Genomic DNA, 17,245 nt, shown 5'->3' on the forward strand with positions numbered 1-17,245 from the left:
AACAGAGCGCAATTACAAAAGATTTTCTTTGGCTAAAATAAGAAATATATTTCAAGTTCAGACATTCTTGATGCAGCTGGCAGAGGACAGACAGGAACAAAAGCTGTTCTAAGACCCTGCCGTTGCCACTACTAATTACAAGAGGAAACAACCAGCCTGAGAAAAAATTACAAACCTCTCCATCTTAAGCACTAGAAAATCTGGACTACGCATTTACCTCTTCAAGTCTGAAACCAGCAACTGAGTCTATTTATATATCTTAATTTCATGTTAAAATAAAATGAATGACTTGAAAGCGTATTGAGGCAGCACCTTACATCTCTTCTCCTTTACATCAGGAAAGAAGTTCCGCAAAAACAAGATTTTGTTGATAGCGTTACTGTTAACAGTAACATTTTCTTAATGTGTTGTTAGCAATCACAGTATGGCTGATGGGAAAAAGGAGGTTAGAGAGGAAAGGGCGGCTTCATTCATTGCAAAAAGCTGCTGACTCCATCAGAAGCTGGTGTACAAACTGACCATCAGGGCAGAAAAAAAAGTCTGCAGACATCCATTTCTGAATTAAAAAGGAATTCTCATTTCCTTCAGCTACCAGCGCTTTATTCAGCTACCTTCTGCTGCCATGACACCCTTTTTCCTTCTCCAAATGAGCAATAGATGCAATCAAAGCAGAGCAGCCCATTCTCATGGAAAATTCCCACCCAGTCTCCAAATCAAGGATATTTTTTAATTACCAAAACCTACTCGTAGAAAGGGACAGAATATCAGACATGTCCCTGTGCCTGTTCGTTACCACAGACAGTGAGAGCTCTTCTCCAAGATATCTAAGCAGCTTATCACTAACTGTAAAGCTCTCTGAATGCAGTGACATTTTTAAAATCCGGATAACTAATGAAGTAAATTATTAAAACTCATGCAGTGTTTTATGAATAGCTCTGCTCTGTATCAGCGAACAGAACTGAAAAAAAACCCTTATTCATATAGTAGTACTTACATAATAACATCAGCTTTAAATTACAGCTTACACAGGCCTGAATGATTCCACCACAGTCAAATCATTTAGTGTTTTTTAAGTGAGCTTCAGCCAAATGATTGCAACATGACGTTTTAGCGTAAAATTAAAGAAAATGTAAGATCTCCAGGTGTAATTTTATTTCAACAAACTGTGACTCACAACCAAAAAAATGTAAAGAAATTTGGGATGCAGATGAATGGAATTATTATTTCTAAACATATGGCTGAGAAACAAGTGGTGTGCTATACTTCCAAATGCAGCAATTAACTGGTATATATAATGGTGCAAGTAAAGGAACTCCAGGGCCACATTTAATGGGAAGACTGAAAACATTTTTACAGTATTTCAGTATAGCCTAGCATAAGATGGAAGCCTGGGGAATTAAAGCTTTGTCTATACAAGCCTTATCAACAACACTGTATCAAAATGAGATCTGCACAAGAAAAAATAGGAATTAGACCTTTTGCTCTTTACTATAAGCACTGAGACTGTTAACAAAGAGGAAACAGCTTTAGATTTTCGTGTAGCCTCCTTGACTCTCTTTCCTTCTGCTCCCATATAAGCAACAGATGAGCATTTTGATTAGAAAGTGGTCCCACTGACTACTGTAATGTGACAAACCAGGTTTTTGGCATACTTCTGAGCTGCAACCTCCCTAGGGTTTTGTCAGTAATTAATAGATCATGAACAGTTATACCCATTTATGTCAGACTTGAGTCATGAAAGCAACAACAGCAGTAAATGCAGCTGCAAGACCAGGGCAATGCAGTTCAAGGTGGAGAAGGATCCTAAGAGAACACCCAAACATTTATTGACTCTTGTTTCGAGAAATCTGTATTTGTCCAAACGTTTTGCAAGGTTTGAGATGATGTCTCTGCGAAGTTCACAGTCTCGTCCTCTTCCCTTTCCTTTGAAATGTGCTTCTTGCAGGTCTCTTGGAATGAATCTGAATTAGGGTGTTCTTGAACAGTACCCCACTGCAGTATGTTTTGAGCAAGAACCTGGTCTTCTACACATCTCCTACTGCTTAAAGTGCTGATAGTGTTACGGCATAATTTTTGTTTTACTAATATTTTTTAAAAGCCTCTCCAATAAACCTAAATATATCATTTTCTGCTCTTCAAGGATATTATTCTATATTTCAAGCAACTGTGAAACACAGGCTAATTTAGGGGGTGACTGAATGATAGGAAAAAGACAAAACCTCTAATAAACCCATTTAGAAACCATCAAAAAGAACAAAATGTTCCGTTAGAAGCTGTCGTTTCAGATTTTTACCGGCGATTACTTTAAGAGCTCTTCTTCTACCATCACAATTACAAACCTCAGCAGGGAAGTAACAAAATGTTCAAGTCACTTCAGAATAGCACCAAACCACCCACAGAAAGTTCTCCCAGCCGATGCTTCCCTGCTGTGAGCCAAGCGCTGCCATTACTGCTTTTGTTACAGATACAAGCTGACTCCAGGCATAAAATGCGCAGTTCTGGCTCACAATTTTGTATTTCTATCACAGCTCTAAGAGCTCCCAAGTATTTAAGTGGGAGTTCAGAATGCCTAATAAGCACAAGACCAGACTTAATGTGCTGTTCCATGCTATTTTTGTCTTTAAAAGAAAAGTCTTTCAGGCACAAATTCTGGGCATAAAAGATAGGCCCAAGTAAAGACATGCACGCAACATTAAAAAGCATACTAGAAAAACAAGTGCTTCTGCTCTCCCTCTTGCAATCTGGAAGCCTTAATAGTGAATATTAAGGAATTTCATCTACACAGGGAGTGTAATGCCTTTTTATATCTTGATTATCTGAAGTGGTCTGTTGCTTTAGCATCTGACAGTCTGTCACATCTGTAGACAGCACTGAACTGTCAGCAGTGGAAAAGGCAGTAGAAATAACAGATACCCGCTGACTGATTCTTGGCTTTCATTTAGCTGACTTAAAGCATCTCTGTTTACTCCCTGTTTGATCTCAGGATGTTAGGCTCCTCTTATTTCATAATTCTCAGCTCTAGAGTTCTTACATTAGAAAAAAACCAGGAATACGAACAAAGGACCTCATCACATCTCCCAGTACTTCACATGCCCTCATATGACTCAGTATTATTTACTACGGTTAAGACCATAAATACACGTATCTGCACTTTATCCCAATTTTTTAAACAAAAAAACCTACACAGAATGCTCCTTAGGCTCACAAAAATACTACAGAGACAAATAATGCTGCATGTTTCACCCACTGACCTGGGCAGAAATAGATATGTAAGAAAGGTGAACAAAAATTTGGAACTGAGAACTTTACTCAAATTATTGCAAAATGTTGTCACAGGTCTATGCAGGCACACTGGTGTGCTGGTTTCACTGAAAATGAGTTAATTTTCTTCATGCAGTTAGAAACCTTTCTTTTTCATAGCTAGCACACTCACTATTTGGACTTAGTTTGAGAACAAGAGATAACACCCCAGGAGAGAGTTAATGTTTTTAATTGTACTGGTCTGAGCGCCAGGGACACTCTGAGTGCTCTGCCCACAGGTGTGAGGCATTGAGGAAGAGGGCATGGATGGGGCAGAGCTTGACTGACATCCTGACTGAGCAATAAGAGGATTCCATCCCATTAGCATCATGCTTCATATTTAAGGAGAGTTTGGATCTTTGAGTCGTTCTCTCGTTTCTTCATCTTCTTCAGTCGCTTTTGTCAGAGTCAGGACGTTTTGAGAGAGTTTTGTTCAGGACGTTTAGTTTGGCCTTTTTGCCTTCCTGATGTTCTGCAGAGGCCTCTGGGCTTTTCTGCCTTTTTTCCTCTTTTCTTTCTCCGGGATCAGCTGTTGAGACCAGGTGCTGCTTCCTGCGACTGGCTGCTCGGTGTGGATGGAGTTTGTGAGGAAATACATTGAGTATCTTTTATTTTATATTCTATTTCTATTTTTTATATATATATTTTTACTAGTAGTGCATTAGCATTTTGTTATTTTATTAAACTGTGTTTATCTCAACCCAAGTTTCTCCATCCCTTTCGATCTGCTCCCCTATTTGGGGCGTAGGAGGGTGAGTAAGCAGCTATCATGGTTGTATTGCTAACTCAGGTTAAACCATGACAACTGGGCAGTGCTCATACAAACGTAAGCTGCCTATATTAAAAACCAGTAGGTGAGTAATGCACTTAAAAATCCTTGTCTTCTATCGAAATTGCTTGCATCAAACAATTTAGATGCAAGAATTTAGATGTAAGGTTTGCGTACGTCACTAGAAGAATAATTTGCAATCTTGTGGGGAGAGAATTAAGAAATATAACTTTTGAAAGCTGGAAGCACACACGAAAGGGAAAGATTCTGGGAAATAATAACAACAAAATATAATCATGACAAAATTATGAACTAGAAGATATAAAGCAAATACTTGTACGAATACTGCCATCTAAGACAGTCTTTCTTTAAAGAGAAGTCCCGCTCGTTCCCATCTTCTTCTTTACAATGAAAATGCTGGTATGGCCTTGTTTTTTCTAGTGTGACTTTCCAGAAGATGAGTTAATTTTCCCCCAAGTGCTCTAGCTGCCTAATGAATCTACCAGAAAAACCACGATTGCTGGGACAATGACCCATGAAACAACATCGAGGAGTTGCTCTCTGGCTTTTCTAACCATCGCCCAACTGCAGTAGTCTCTGAACTATTAAATCGTGCAGAAACACCTTCTAGAAACATTAATGTATCTATGTTGTGACCCTTCGCATGGGCAGCTGCTCTCACATGCATTACTGCACACAGTGATTAAAGTATTACATAGTTAAAAACCCAGCAGCCTCATCAGTGAAAAGACAGCCACCTGAAGTACAGGTCCACACATGGAGAGGGAGGTAGAATCACAGAAGGTCAGGGATTGGAAGGGACCTCAAAAGATCATCTAGTCCAATCCCCCTGCCGGAGCAGGAACACCTAGATGAGGTTACACAGGTCCAGGCAGGTCTTGAATGTCTCCAGAGTAGGAGACTACACAAGCCTCCTGGGCAGCCTGTTCCAGTGTTCTGTTACCCTCACTGAGAAGAAGTTTCTTCTCATATTTAAGTGGAACCTCCTGTGTTCCAGTTTGCAACCATTGCTCCTTGTCTTATCATTGGTTGTCACCGAGAAGAGCCTGGCTCCATCCTCGTGACACTCACCCTTCATATATTTGTAAGCATTAATGAGGTCACCCCTCAGTCTCCTCCAAGCTAAAGAGACACAGCTCCCTCAGCCCCAAGCACAAGGCAACTACGATCAGTCCTCAAGGGTTTTGGAGGCAATGACAGCACAGGTGCAACACATAGGCCCAAACTTTCACAACCACCTTCCTAACTTCTAAATTTTCAAATAAACTGCATTAGCCAAGGAATAGAGTGCACTCGGCACCCACACCACAAGTCCAGGCCAAGACTGGCACCAGCACTAAGGGTGACGATGGAAGGGCAGATGGAAAAGTTACCCCCCAGCCTAGGACCACAATGCAAACCTCATCTTGTGATTTCTCATACAAGATGTTATCCGACACTTCAAACTATACAAAAGGCCTGTATATAAAATTGAGATTTGCAGTTTGCACGGTGAACAAGCCCTCTCTGCCCCATGCTGCCAGGGCTAGGATGCTTCAAATGACTTTACATGAGTAGCATGACTCCAGTCACACTGTACCTCAAATTATTGCTTCCTCTGAAGCTACTGTATAGTTAATCTTCACATCAGAGGCACTTGTTTCTCAGCTGAAGAGTCACATTATTATACATTAACCATAGTCTCATCTTGTCACTGAGCATGCCAAGAGAATTAGAAACTTAGAGGATTCAAACCAAGCAAGTTAGAGAAGAGAGAAGAGGCGGCTTGAATTGACATGGTATTCGCTTAATATGCTGAACACTCTCTGCAACTTGAGTGCTATGAGTCAGTGCTTCTCATGTCAATGATTATAGTAATTAACAGCAAGAACACTAGATTTGGGGGGGCGACAGAGGTAAATTTAGGTCTTTAGAATGATGTACTGAGCAATCAGCACCAGTTAATAGGCATGCTGGCCACAAGCACAAAAATAATTTCCTATATGAGCAAGAATGTATAAATCGGAGCCAAATTTACTCAGCCACTAGAGGTGGTGGTGAGGCATCACACTCCAGACTTATCCTCACTTGACCCTCGCAGCCATCTTTCAAACATTTAAATAATATAGAAATACACGTTTATTCTTTAAACAGGGCATTTTAGTCACAGGACAGGTTTTGCCATTATCATCATGCCGGTTAACTTAGAGTGCAGCAGTGTTTATTATGTACTCAGACCATTAGAAAAATATATTTACATCTGTTACTAGGAGCTCAAAATAGACAAAATAAATCTGTGCTTTTTCAAAAATTTCTACCCATGTTTCTCCTGTCTCCTTAGAAGTCAGCATCACAAAACAAAACAGTATCCACAAATATCCACTACAGTCTTACTGGCAAATCCTGAGCATTCTGCCAGTGGTGATGACTTTTTCTTGCACATATCTATGGCCTCAAATACAAAAACTTGTGGCTAGGACTCATTCCACAATGCAGGAGCAGTTTAATACTGATACATTGAGTTACACTCTGCAGAGCAGATTTGCATTTATTCTGTGGGAAAAACCCACAGCGAGCAGTTCTATATCAGGACAGTAACATCTTCCCTCATTAAGAACTATATCCCTCCAAAGCACATTGAAGTTCTGCACAGAAAAGCCTGGGAGAGGAAGGTGAGTTTGGTCAAAGCCATCAAAGAAAGCATTAATTCAGAAGTACTCTACATCAAGTGCTGCCAGCAGTATTTCCACAGAGCTAAATTTGCAGACTACAGCTGCCACCTGTAGATTCCATCATCTTTTCCAGCAGAGCTAAATAAAATACATGAAAGTGCAGCATTTGTACATATGCAATTATATTAGACACAAGCTTAAAACTATTCATGCTTAAAAGGAGACTGCCACCAGCTTTACCTTTTTGATTTCATCTTCAAATGCTTTCTCCAGATACTTGTATCTCCTGATGAGTTTATTGAAGACCTAAAGATAAACACAGATTAACAGAAAAGGCAAAGGGAAACATGACTGCCACTACTGAATCCATAAAGAACATCTTTGATTAATCCATAAGAGAACTTATTATTATCTCCACAGCAGGAAAGAAAAAAAAAATAGAAAGCACTGATGGCTTCTCACACTGTAGTTTTAGACAATGTTTCTAGGAAATAAGCAGCCAGCAGTATGATATTTCTGCAGTCATTTGTTGTGTTGTCTATCTCAGGACAGACCACGGAACATCCCCCTCTATTAGTTTATTCACATGTGGAAAAATACAAGTGTAGCGATTCTTGCTTTATAGAGCAATGTTTGAAACAGAGAATTGACTGCAGTTTGAGAGTTTTATTTTCCGTACTTCTCAAAATGTTATTCCTACTCTACTTTTCACCCTGTCTATGGACCAAAAGCAGGGAAAGGAGGAGGAGTTTAACTCTGCACCCTTCCCCTGGCAATGCAGCTCTCAGGTGTAACTCAGAGTGAGGCCATCAGATAACACTGCTGGGCATCTTCAGGAGATGCAGGATCTTCGTCAAATCCACTAACACGAACACTTAAAACAAAACACGCTACTGCCAGGGAAAGAGGAAAAACATTTGCCAAAGCTTTTTACAACAAGCATGTTCTCGGAAACACTTGTTCTCCAGTTTTCACCATTTGTTTCCCATCATGCGGCTACAGATTGTGAAAGCAGAAGCAGCGCAGGTGCAGGCTGCGTTCACACTGAAGAAGAAACTAAATAAACAAAAATCACTGCTCTCACTACTGTACAAAGGGCACAAAACATATAACTCACTGTCACAGGTAAAAAGGCTTATACAGGGAACAAACAACACTATTGTCAGGCTGGATGGGGCGGGAGGAGGGAGAAATTAAGTTTAGAAAGTTTCAATTTGCTTTTCAGAGAATGTAAAATACAGCCAGACATCCTAAATGGTAGTATTTTGGCTCAGAACAAGAGAAAAATGGACTTGTGCCCATGCTGAGAGGCACAGCAACACAGAATTTTAATAAAATAAGGCATAAAATAGAAGGAAGATGAAAATGTAAGCTAGCACCTTGTTCATATTTCCAAAGAAAATTTTGCATATTTTTAAGTCCCTGTAAATGACAGAAGTACAGTTCATAGGCAAATCGTTCGCTAAAATATCAACGGTAGCTTTAGTCTTTTTTCTCAAAGAGTTTTCACTCTTTGAATTGTTTCCATGATTAAAACCACAAAAAGCAGCCACATTACCAGTTCATTTGGGACTCAAAGTAATAAACTACCTAGAAGATAAAGAAGCTCTAAATGCTATTTTAGCTTAATTCCACTTTTTCATAATACAATATGCATTAAAAACCTAGCGAAGTCAATAAAAGGATACACCTCTTCATTCAGGCATTAACTACAAAATGTTCACTTATTTGGTGGCTTTTTGTTTGAAATGCAGAGAATACATTGAAAATTCCACTGCTTCAAATCCTGAAGCCTTCTTTTCCATTTTCCAACACGCAACCTTTTATTTTAAAATTAATTTTCTCCTTGGAGGACTGGTACTGCCAATTTTTTATTATCAAACTGTTAAAATATTAACATTCCAGAAGGCAGAATCAATGCTTTTACTAATAACAAGAAATTTTCCTACAGTAGAATACCTTGTTTTAAGAGAATATAAAGCTGATACACAAGATGAATTGATTCCCTTTCCAGAAAAGTGTATAATTCACGTCTTGAGATAATCAAATACGCATTTTTAAAGGAACTTGCTGCTATTTGGCAAAAATTCGTTACCGATGCAGACTCTGATCCCAGCTCCTTTTAAATCAACCGGGTACCTTTTCAGCAACTTACCACCCTCAACTCCTTAGCAGGGACAGTGGCTTTTATGTTTTCAATTACCATCCCCAGCACCCCAATAACAGCTAGTTATTTAAAAATATAAATATGCTACTTAATTAACAATAAACTTTTGACATATGGGAGTCTCAGTAGTATTGCATTCTTATGCAATCCTACTTGTATCCAGAATTGCCTGGTGGCTTTGAACTTTCAATAGAATTTTCTCATTTAATCATTATCTTCCATTAAAGAGTTATGCCATGTTAGCTTCTCTTCAATAATGTTCTAGGTTTCATTGCTTTTTTGTGTTAACTTCACATAGGGCCATTTGTGCCTTATTCCTGCAAAAAGAAATTATATATCACATACGTAACAGAAACGAAAGCTCTTGGAATATATGCCCACTTCCTACCTAGTTATACAACTAAAGGTCGTAGGCGTGAATTTTATATTTTTTGTCATTCATACACTTCACATGTTTCTAAAAATGTGTTCACACAAATCTTTCAGGCTGCATACAGAAAAGGTCAATAAAAATAATAGGATGGTGTCTAAAAATATACTGAACCAACAGCAGACTGAAATAAGTAAGAATGCTTTCTGTAAAATAAAGCATTGCTAGCTGTGATCAGATTAGACATCCTATTTTCTTACCTAAAATTTAGAGGTTAGGGCAGATTCCTGGTTAACTGGATTTTCAATTGCCCTGTAACCAGCCTGCTGCTGCCTAGACAGTCTGCAGATGTTCCACTGTAGTCCTTCCATAAATGGAAAACAGCAATCAACCATGCCTTTACTGACCTGAGCATAATTTCGGATGGCATCATGATCTTCATCTGCAAAAAATACACAGTGGTTGGTCATCTTGGTCTTGTCATTGTCATCAATACGTGTGCCTCCAGGAGCTAAAAGAAAGAAAGAAAAAAAAGAAGCAAGAAACTATTTATCTCTTTAGAATATATATTCTATAATTATAAGATTTAATAAATCTTACGTTAGTATCACTGTGGCAGAAGGCAAGGGTAAGAGCTAGCAGGGGAGAGGGGGGAAGAGAGCCCAAGCTGTGCGAGGCTGTGGTGGTACCTGACAGAAGGGACAGGCTGGTCGAGATGCTGCTCCTTAGATCACACAGACCTCACAGGACTGAGAGATTTTGAATATCAGCTGGTTTTGAGAGCACTGAGTGTGATCAAATAAGCATGGGTTGAAGCATAACCCTCACACATATTTTAAATACTGCTTTAAGCACAATAAAATAAATCCTTTCCAAAGAGTAGAGTATTAGCACTCTCTTACTAATTTGAGGACTTCCCCTCTAATGCTTACCAGGCCTGTGTAAACATTCAGAACATTGCTGCCAAAGTTTTCTCCTGGCTTATTTTGTTCAGAGCTTTTTTCCTAGATATTTCCACTGGCTTCTGTTTCCTGCATTACCTCAAGTCTTACAAAAAGATATTTTCTTCTTACATACTAAAGAGCAGGAAGCAGGAATCAAACCAATGTGACCGGTAAAAAAGCCAACTTATTCAAAACACAGAGGAAGGTGAAAGGTATGTTTTTGCCCAAGCAAGGGCACATGAACATACACAAAGCACTCCTTGTTATCCTTCACTTCTCTCTAGCTAGCCTTTGTTGCAACATATAGAAAGCAAGATTTGCAACAGCTAATAGCCTGGAGAGTTATATTATACCTTTTTATGCTAACAAATTCCTGTTTCCCCAAGTTAGTGTGTCTCATTTTTTGTTTGCTGTTGCATTTATATGCTATTTCAGCTCAGACTGAAGGCTTCTCAGAGCAGTATCCATTTTCTGTGATATTTGCAAAACACCTCACACAACCAAGCCCCCAGCTATTACTGCACTACAAACAATAAACAACACAATGATACGAGATGCAAGAAGCATCTAGATAAGTGAAACTGTAATACAGTTTAGAATTTTCATTTTCTAAAGGAAGATAGCATCTAAAAAGAAGCAAGGCTGATCATCAAAATTCTGAATCAGGTACACTGCAGGTTACCTAGCATGCTGCCAGCTACCAAAATATCGAAGAGTGTGTCGGCATAGCGGCGATAATCAAGCCGGGAGCCTGTTGCATCCAGAAACTTGGCTATAGCCTCCAGGTCACTCCCAGCTTCATTGAGGCCTTGGACAATCGTATCCCTGAAGACTGTGGGTTCAAATTTCTCCTTTTCATCTAGAAGAGAGATAAAGGAGAAGGAAAAAGAGAGAGAGTCAATTTTTAAATTTCCTGTTAAAATCCTGTACCAGCCAGCAACTGAAATGACCATGGCACATAAACATATTCTTACCATTCTGGTCAGCACACCCAAAGTTCTTTTGTTTGGCTTGTATTGTCTCTGGCAATTTTGCAGTGTCTACTCTCTCTTCCTCTCCTCCTCACCCCCCCAACACCAAAACACACACAAACATATGGAAACAAATAAGGGGGAGGAAAAGCAACTACTGAAATTGTTTTCACATTTCATACTCTTACTTTTCTTGTTAAACATATTATTGAATGTGTGTATCATCATGCATTGCTAAATCTGATAGCAGAATAAAGGGAATGTCAGTTATGTGCACGTAATCTCACTGTAGGAACACTCCATTTTTCATTTCCTGATATTTTTCTTTAAACAACTGTGGTCAGATATCTGAAATGTTTTAAAAAAGGCAAGACTTCAGGAGAAGATGAGATCAGGGTAGCCATAAAAATAGTTTTTGCATAAACATTTAGGACCAGGCAAGATAGTGTAACGAAGAATTTATCCTTCATATTCACAGACCTAAGCAGCACAAAGAACACAAATACGGAGGTCACGTTGCATTTTCTACAGCTGTCCCTGGCTGAACTCAATCAAGGCACAGTCTGACCCCCCAGACAACATCCCTATGTCAAGGCCTTTAGTCACAACAGATGTATAATAACTGCAACCTCCTGCTGCTGCTCCTTGCAGGCTCTTAACAGCTCACCACAAACACTTGAAGTTTCTTAACAAATCCTGGCTTTATATAAGGACACATACGAAAAGCTTGTTACCATCAAAATAACTTTCAACTTCAGAAACAGAACTGAGTTGTTCTGTGACACTCGAAAACCAAAACTAGTTTGTTATCACCTGCTAACACAAATGTTGACACAAGTTCTTAAAAACCTGCACATATTATATCCAGAGGACAAATGCAGAGATTTTGAGTTACTAAGATGAATGAGGACTGGTAAAATTCCTGTCTAAACATGTGCTAATGCAGTCTGAAATGCGCCAGCTGTCCCAGGCTTTTTGGGAGAAGACGTTCTGGGCATTACACATTGTCTGGCTGCAGGTTTCCTTTTCCTGCAACTCACAGGACAGCTTTTTATCACAAACATTAACCAAAAGCAACGCCCAAAAGACTTGGTTTTCTGCTAGCCTTTCTTCCCCCAGTCTCTTTTCTCCTGCCACAATAGCCCTAAGGCAATTAAACAATTATTTTACACACAATGCCAAATTTTATCAGCTTTATTATTTCTAATATAGACACATTTCTCTCTTCTTGTTCTTGCGTGTACCTGGAGTGCACTCATTTTATCTTCTTCAGGGCATCACTTGCCCATTCTCTCCTTCTTCCAACACTCCACAAACACTTTACCTGGAAAGCACAAGCAGTGCCTCCCCACTCAGTGTCCAGGCCACTCAATGGACTAGTTAACTGGTGATTCCAAGGACCCAACAGCAGCTCCAGGGTTGTCAAGCACTCAGAGATATTGGAAAAATGAGGCATCACCTTATTTTCCAGAAATTCCCTGCTACGCCTAGTTGTTAGTGATTTGTTGACTCTATCTCCAAGCAGCTTGCTGACCCATCCCCTGAAGCTGACCTCCTCAGACCAAAGCTGAGGATTACTCAACAACGTGGGTACCCAGGTACACACTGAGGAAAGCACTGGTTCCCAACCACAGCTTGCCCCAAAGTGATGCACACCATCACACTGCCAACCCAGCTTCTTCCGGCACGCTCAGCTCCTCTCTCAGCTCACTTCCAACTTGAAGCACTAGAACAACCTGAAACAACCAACCAACCGATCTCCAAAAAACCAAGCCTTTTACTGAAGTGTAAATACCTCACTATGCGCACTTCAGGCAGTTCTATTTGCAAACCAGAAACACAGCTCCATCCATAAACAAGTATCTGAGTGTAATTATTCTCTCTTGGGTTATCAAAAAAAAATGTATTATTTGCAGGATAAAAAATTAAAAGCCTGATGATTCATTAACTAGTAAGAAGACTTAAGAGATGTGTTTAAAAAACTAACCTTATTTTACTTTTTCAACTATATTTTGTCTAAAAATGTACAATGCCCACATCTAAAGTGAAAAGTGTTATATGCTCGGTATCATGGGTACACAGTGCTTAATACAAACAAACACCATGATTAATATTTCTTAGCTATTTTAAACAGCTTCTTCTCGTGCCCCAGAAATTCTCCTCTCATCTGGAGTACCCTACTATTTTCTTGTCTATCACAATCTAAAAATTTACACAGGAAGAGGAGATAAACTCATTGCATGAAAAATGATTTATAATTTCACTGGAACATTTTCCTACCAAGCTAATGTACTGAAGAGGAATATGCTGATGTAGTGTAACAGGGTGAGTAAGAAGCCATCATCAGAAGTGGTGACAGTATGTTGAGCTGTCAAGTACATAATTACTGAACAAGCACAGTTTCAATCACAGGCTAACGGAGGCAGGTGTACCTTGCAGATGCAACTCATACAATATCCAATGCAGCAGTGCTATACACAGCTTTTCATTTTCATCATGTTCCCAGATCTTTATTTCCTTTCTTTTGCGTCTAAGGAAATCACAAAGTACATTTATACACCCCTCCTTACAAATAAACATTAAATCCTCAGCAGGAGGCCCACAACCATATTTCTGTGGAAGAAAAATGAGATGCCCTTTTTGGCCCCTCTTCTTACTTCAAGTTAATGTAGAGGTGTTAATATCGACTTCTTACTAGACAATTTTCTTCCTGAAAATAACATGCCTCATTTTGCTTAGCTTCTTTTTTAAACTGCCATTTACTTTTCAGCAGATATTAACTGTATGTTATCTATACCATGGGAACAAACCTGGGTCTCAGCTATTGCCTGTCAGCTTACTTTAAACAACATGCACTGTTTGTTCCTGTTAATGCTTTGGGAAGCTTTTTTGCCTTGCGGGTATTTGTCAACTGTCTGGATATATACATTTTCCTTATTATCTACTGGCATTTCTGCTATTCCATTTCAGAAGACACAAGGACATCAATCTGCATGCATGCAAGTACAGTGCAGTCGATACAATCCACATTTCACATATCTGCACCATAAGCACAAATCCCAGCCAGATGCAAACTACTGCTGACCCTCAGCAAAACGTAGTATTCAACAGGTACAGAAATCATACTAAGAATGAACAAAACTATTTTCTTTGCTCAGATTGCTAAAAGCTCGACATGGAACTGTGAGATGTCTCCTTCCCTTGGAAGGTGCTTCCCTTTACAACATAATTTTTCTTCCTTCAAATCTTTTAAAAGCCATTTTAATGCCTGATGCTACATATGCTGGAGGCAAGGTTTATACCTTTTATTAGGTCAATTAATGAAGCTGGAAAGAGTGGGAATTACAAACTTCTCCTTTATAGTTCTCTCCAAAAAAATATTTTAGACACTAAGTACACTCCCAAGCTTTAAATAAAAAAAGTTCTCTATTTACTTCTTTTGCTCTCAGCTCAAAATTGTTCAAATTCAGAGATTAGTTGCAGCTAGCTGACCAGTGACAGAGTTCATATAGACAATTATTTTTCTTAGACTTCCCACAGATCTGCACATTTCAGACCCTGCTCTCTGCCTGGTACACACAACAAAACAGTCTCTGAGGACTGAAATGCCACGGCCAGATCACAGCCACTGCCCTCCTTTCTACCTGCGTGACGTTTCGTGACTCCCCGATGTACAAAACCTAGCAGTATCTTCTAGTTTAAGTCTGTGACACTGCTACGATACAAAAAGAAAATACATATACACACAGAAGGCAATGAACATTCTAGGAAGCCATTTCTCTTCCTCAAGAAAGATAACAGCTATCTACAATATTTCTAAGCAGGATCCTCAAACGTTAAGGCAACCAGAATTCTGCCATTTTTGAAGAAGAGATTTTATGCTTTAAGCACATAAAGAAGTGCCTTCATGTTAAAGTTTCTATACTAAAGTCATTTAATATCCACAATCCCATTGAAGTAATCTCTCAAAAAAAACAAACACCCCACTGAGTCTTTTCCTTTTTCCATGTAGTCAAAGAGCATCTAGCGTCACTTCCAATCACTGTAACAGAAATTCATTAGACAGACACAGAATTACAAATACAAACTCTTTATTTATTCTAACTATTACTTTTATTAAATAGGGAGTCAAAGACCAAATCAGTATTAGGACCCATTATGCCAAATACATTGCAATACATGGTCTGAAAAGGAAATCTTTATAAGAAAATATTTTCTAGGACAATTTTAGCAAAAAGTATGTACCATAACTGACCAACCTAGATTGAATAACACATTGGATCAGTCCAGCAGGATGTATATCTGATTGCTTTTACTGGTTGATCTGACAGAGATTTTTCTTTAGGGATCGTTAATTCTACTCCTCTAGTTACATCTGTGCTATTGCTAGTTAATGCAGCATACAGCTCCTACTGTACCATGTTCTGGACCATGCCAACACAAAGTTAATCCCACTAATTACTGGAGCATTGCAACAATTAATTACAAACAATATAGGTTCATTTTTTTAATTAGTTATACCTGCAAATGTTGTGTGTGCATCATGGAAAGGACATTCTCAATTCAAACGACCACACCAGTCAAACAGAGGAAGCGATGTGTGCAAGGGAGGAAAGATGGAAGAAAGCTGGCACTGTTTTTTAATATGACTGAAAACAAACTATTTTGCAATTCTCATCCAAGCTTCGTGACCATTCTAGATTTCAAGACATGCACTCCGCTCCTCAGACTCGTGAGAGAATTCTTAATTTTCTGGGAAGGGTTGTGAAGTCTTTTTATTTCATCCACACTGAGAAAATGCTCAAATTTCTTTTACAAGAAGTTAAGACCAGGTGTTAGATTTTCATCAGAAAGTCAAGACGGAAAAAGTCTACTACATGACAGACAGAAACCCCATCTATTTGTGCTCTAATAATCTGCTGTTGAAACAGCAAAATATCTAAGCCTTCTTTTCACAAACCAGACAATCGTTTATTAAACATATTTTTTGCTCTTTGTTCAAAAGTGCTGGGCATTTGTCTCAGACACCTAAATCATGACAAATGAACTCTGTGTACAGTATGAACAAGCATCTGAGGATGCTACTCACTGTACAGAATATGGGGATGATTGATATAATTAGCACTACTTTGCTTTCTTTAAAAATGGACGCAATATTGTACATCAAGAGAGTGTTGTCCATGTTTACAGAAAAATCAATATCACAATGAATAAAATTGGACTTATGCAATGGTAATTGTTTTATTTTAACAAAGAAAAACACCCACACTAACAAAGCAGAAATGATATTTATGAAAAACAAGCTTTCTGACCTCTCTTGTTACAGAAAGCAGGGCCAGTGAGATGATCTGACCATCTCATGGAGACAGAAGGTAAGAGCATTCCTTTTTACATGTGAAAAGTTCATTTATAGATATGGCATAGATTTGAGCCACAGTAATAAAAACCAAAAATTTTAAAAAAAGAAAGCTAGATAATTTTCTTTATGCAACCTTTAAATACAAGTTCCTATTTTGCTTTTCTTTAGTTGAAAGGAACATTTTACAAAACACCCAAAACAAACATCTTACAAGTCTTCTTCCTCATGTGTAGATATACAATAAACTCAGTTAGAATCTGATTTTTAACTGAGGTTTCTACAAGACTTAATAAACCCAAATTTTAAAAAAAGTCCTAAGATACCTAGAGAAAGTAATAAAATTCATAGCATAGTTAAAATTATTATCTGTACTCTTAACATGGCTGAAGAGGAGACAAACCTTAATCCTATTGAACTTCCAGTTATTCCACCTGCCCTGTTGCTAGTACTTTTAACAAAGAGGAAAATAAAGTAAAAAATGTAACATAACCTACCCCTCTTCCTAGTTTTGAACCGCTGGCCTGTTAGCACCGGCTTCTGATTCTTATTCATAAAATTTCTGGAGAGGGAAAATAAAGAAAGAGAAAAGCATATTTTTACTATGGCATTTACAGACAACAGTTGAACTTAAAGGTAAAACAAACATTCAGTGTAGTAAAATCCCAACACATGAAAGTTCTTGATGTATACTCA

General features: G+C 38.6%; 1 protein-coding gene across 4 annotated transcripts in view; it reads right to left on the reverse strand.

Annotated features, from left to right (window-relative positions):
* BZW2 (basic leucine zipper and W2 domains 2) overlaps positions 1 to 17,245 on the reverse strand; it is a 57,022-nt gene that overhangs the window by 19,397 nt on the left and 20,380 nt on the right. For 2 of the 4 annotated variants that reach the window (XM_065830231.2, XM_065830232.2), the window contains exons 2-5: positions 17,047 to 17,111; positions 10,905 to 11,081; positions 9,686 to 9,789; positions 6,982 to 7,047 (exon numbers count right to left, since the gene is read on the reverse strand). In XM_065830231.2, the coding sequence (XP_065686303.1) occupies positions 6,982 to 7,047; positions 9,686 to 9,789; positions 10,905 to 11,081; positions 17,047 to 17,104 (405 nt within the window). In that variant the 5' untranslated portion in view covers positions 17,105 to 17,111. The remainder of the gene's footprint in view (positions 1 to 6,981; positions 7,048 to 9,685; positions 9,790 to 10,904; positions 11,082 to 17,046; positions 17,112 to 17,245) is intronic. The other 2 variants (XM_071805081.1, XM_071805082.1) reach the window with 2 other exon arrangements.

Source organism: Patagioenas fasciata, chromosome 2 (genome assembly GCF_037038585.1).
Source record: "Patagioenas fasciata isolate bPatFas1 chromosome 2, bPatFas1.hap1, whole genome shotgun sequence".
Classification (NCBI taxonomy): Eukaryota; Metazoa; Chordata; class Aves; order Columbiformes; family Columbidae; genus Patagioenas; species Patagioenas fasciata.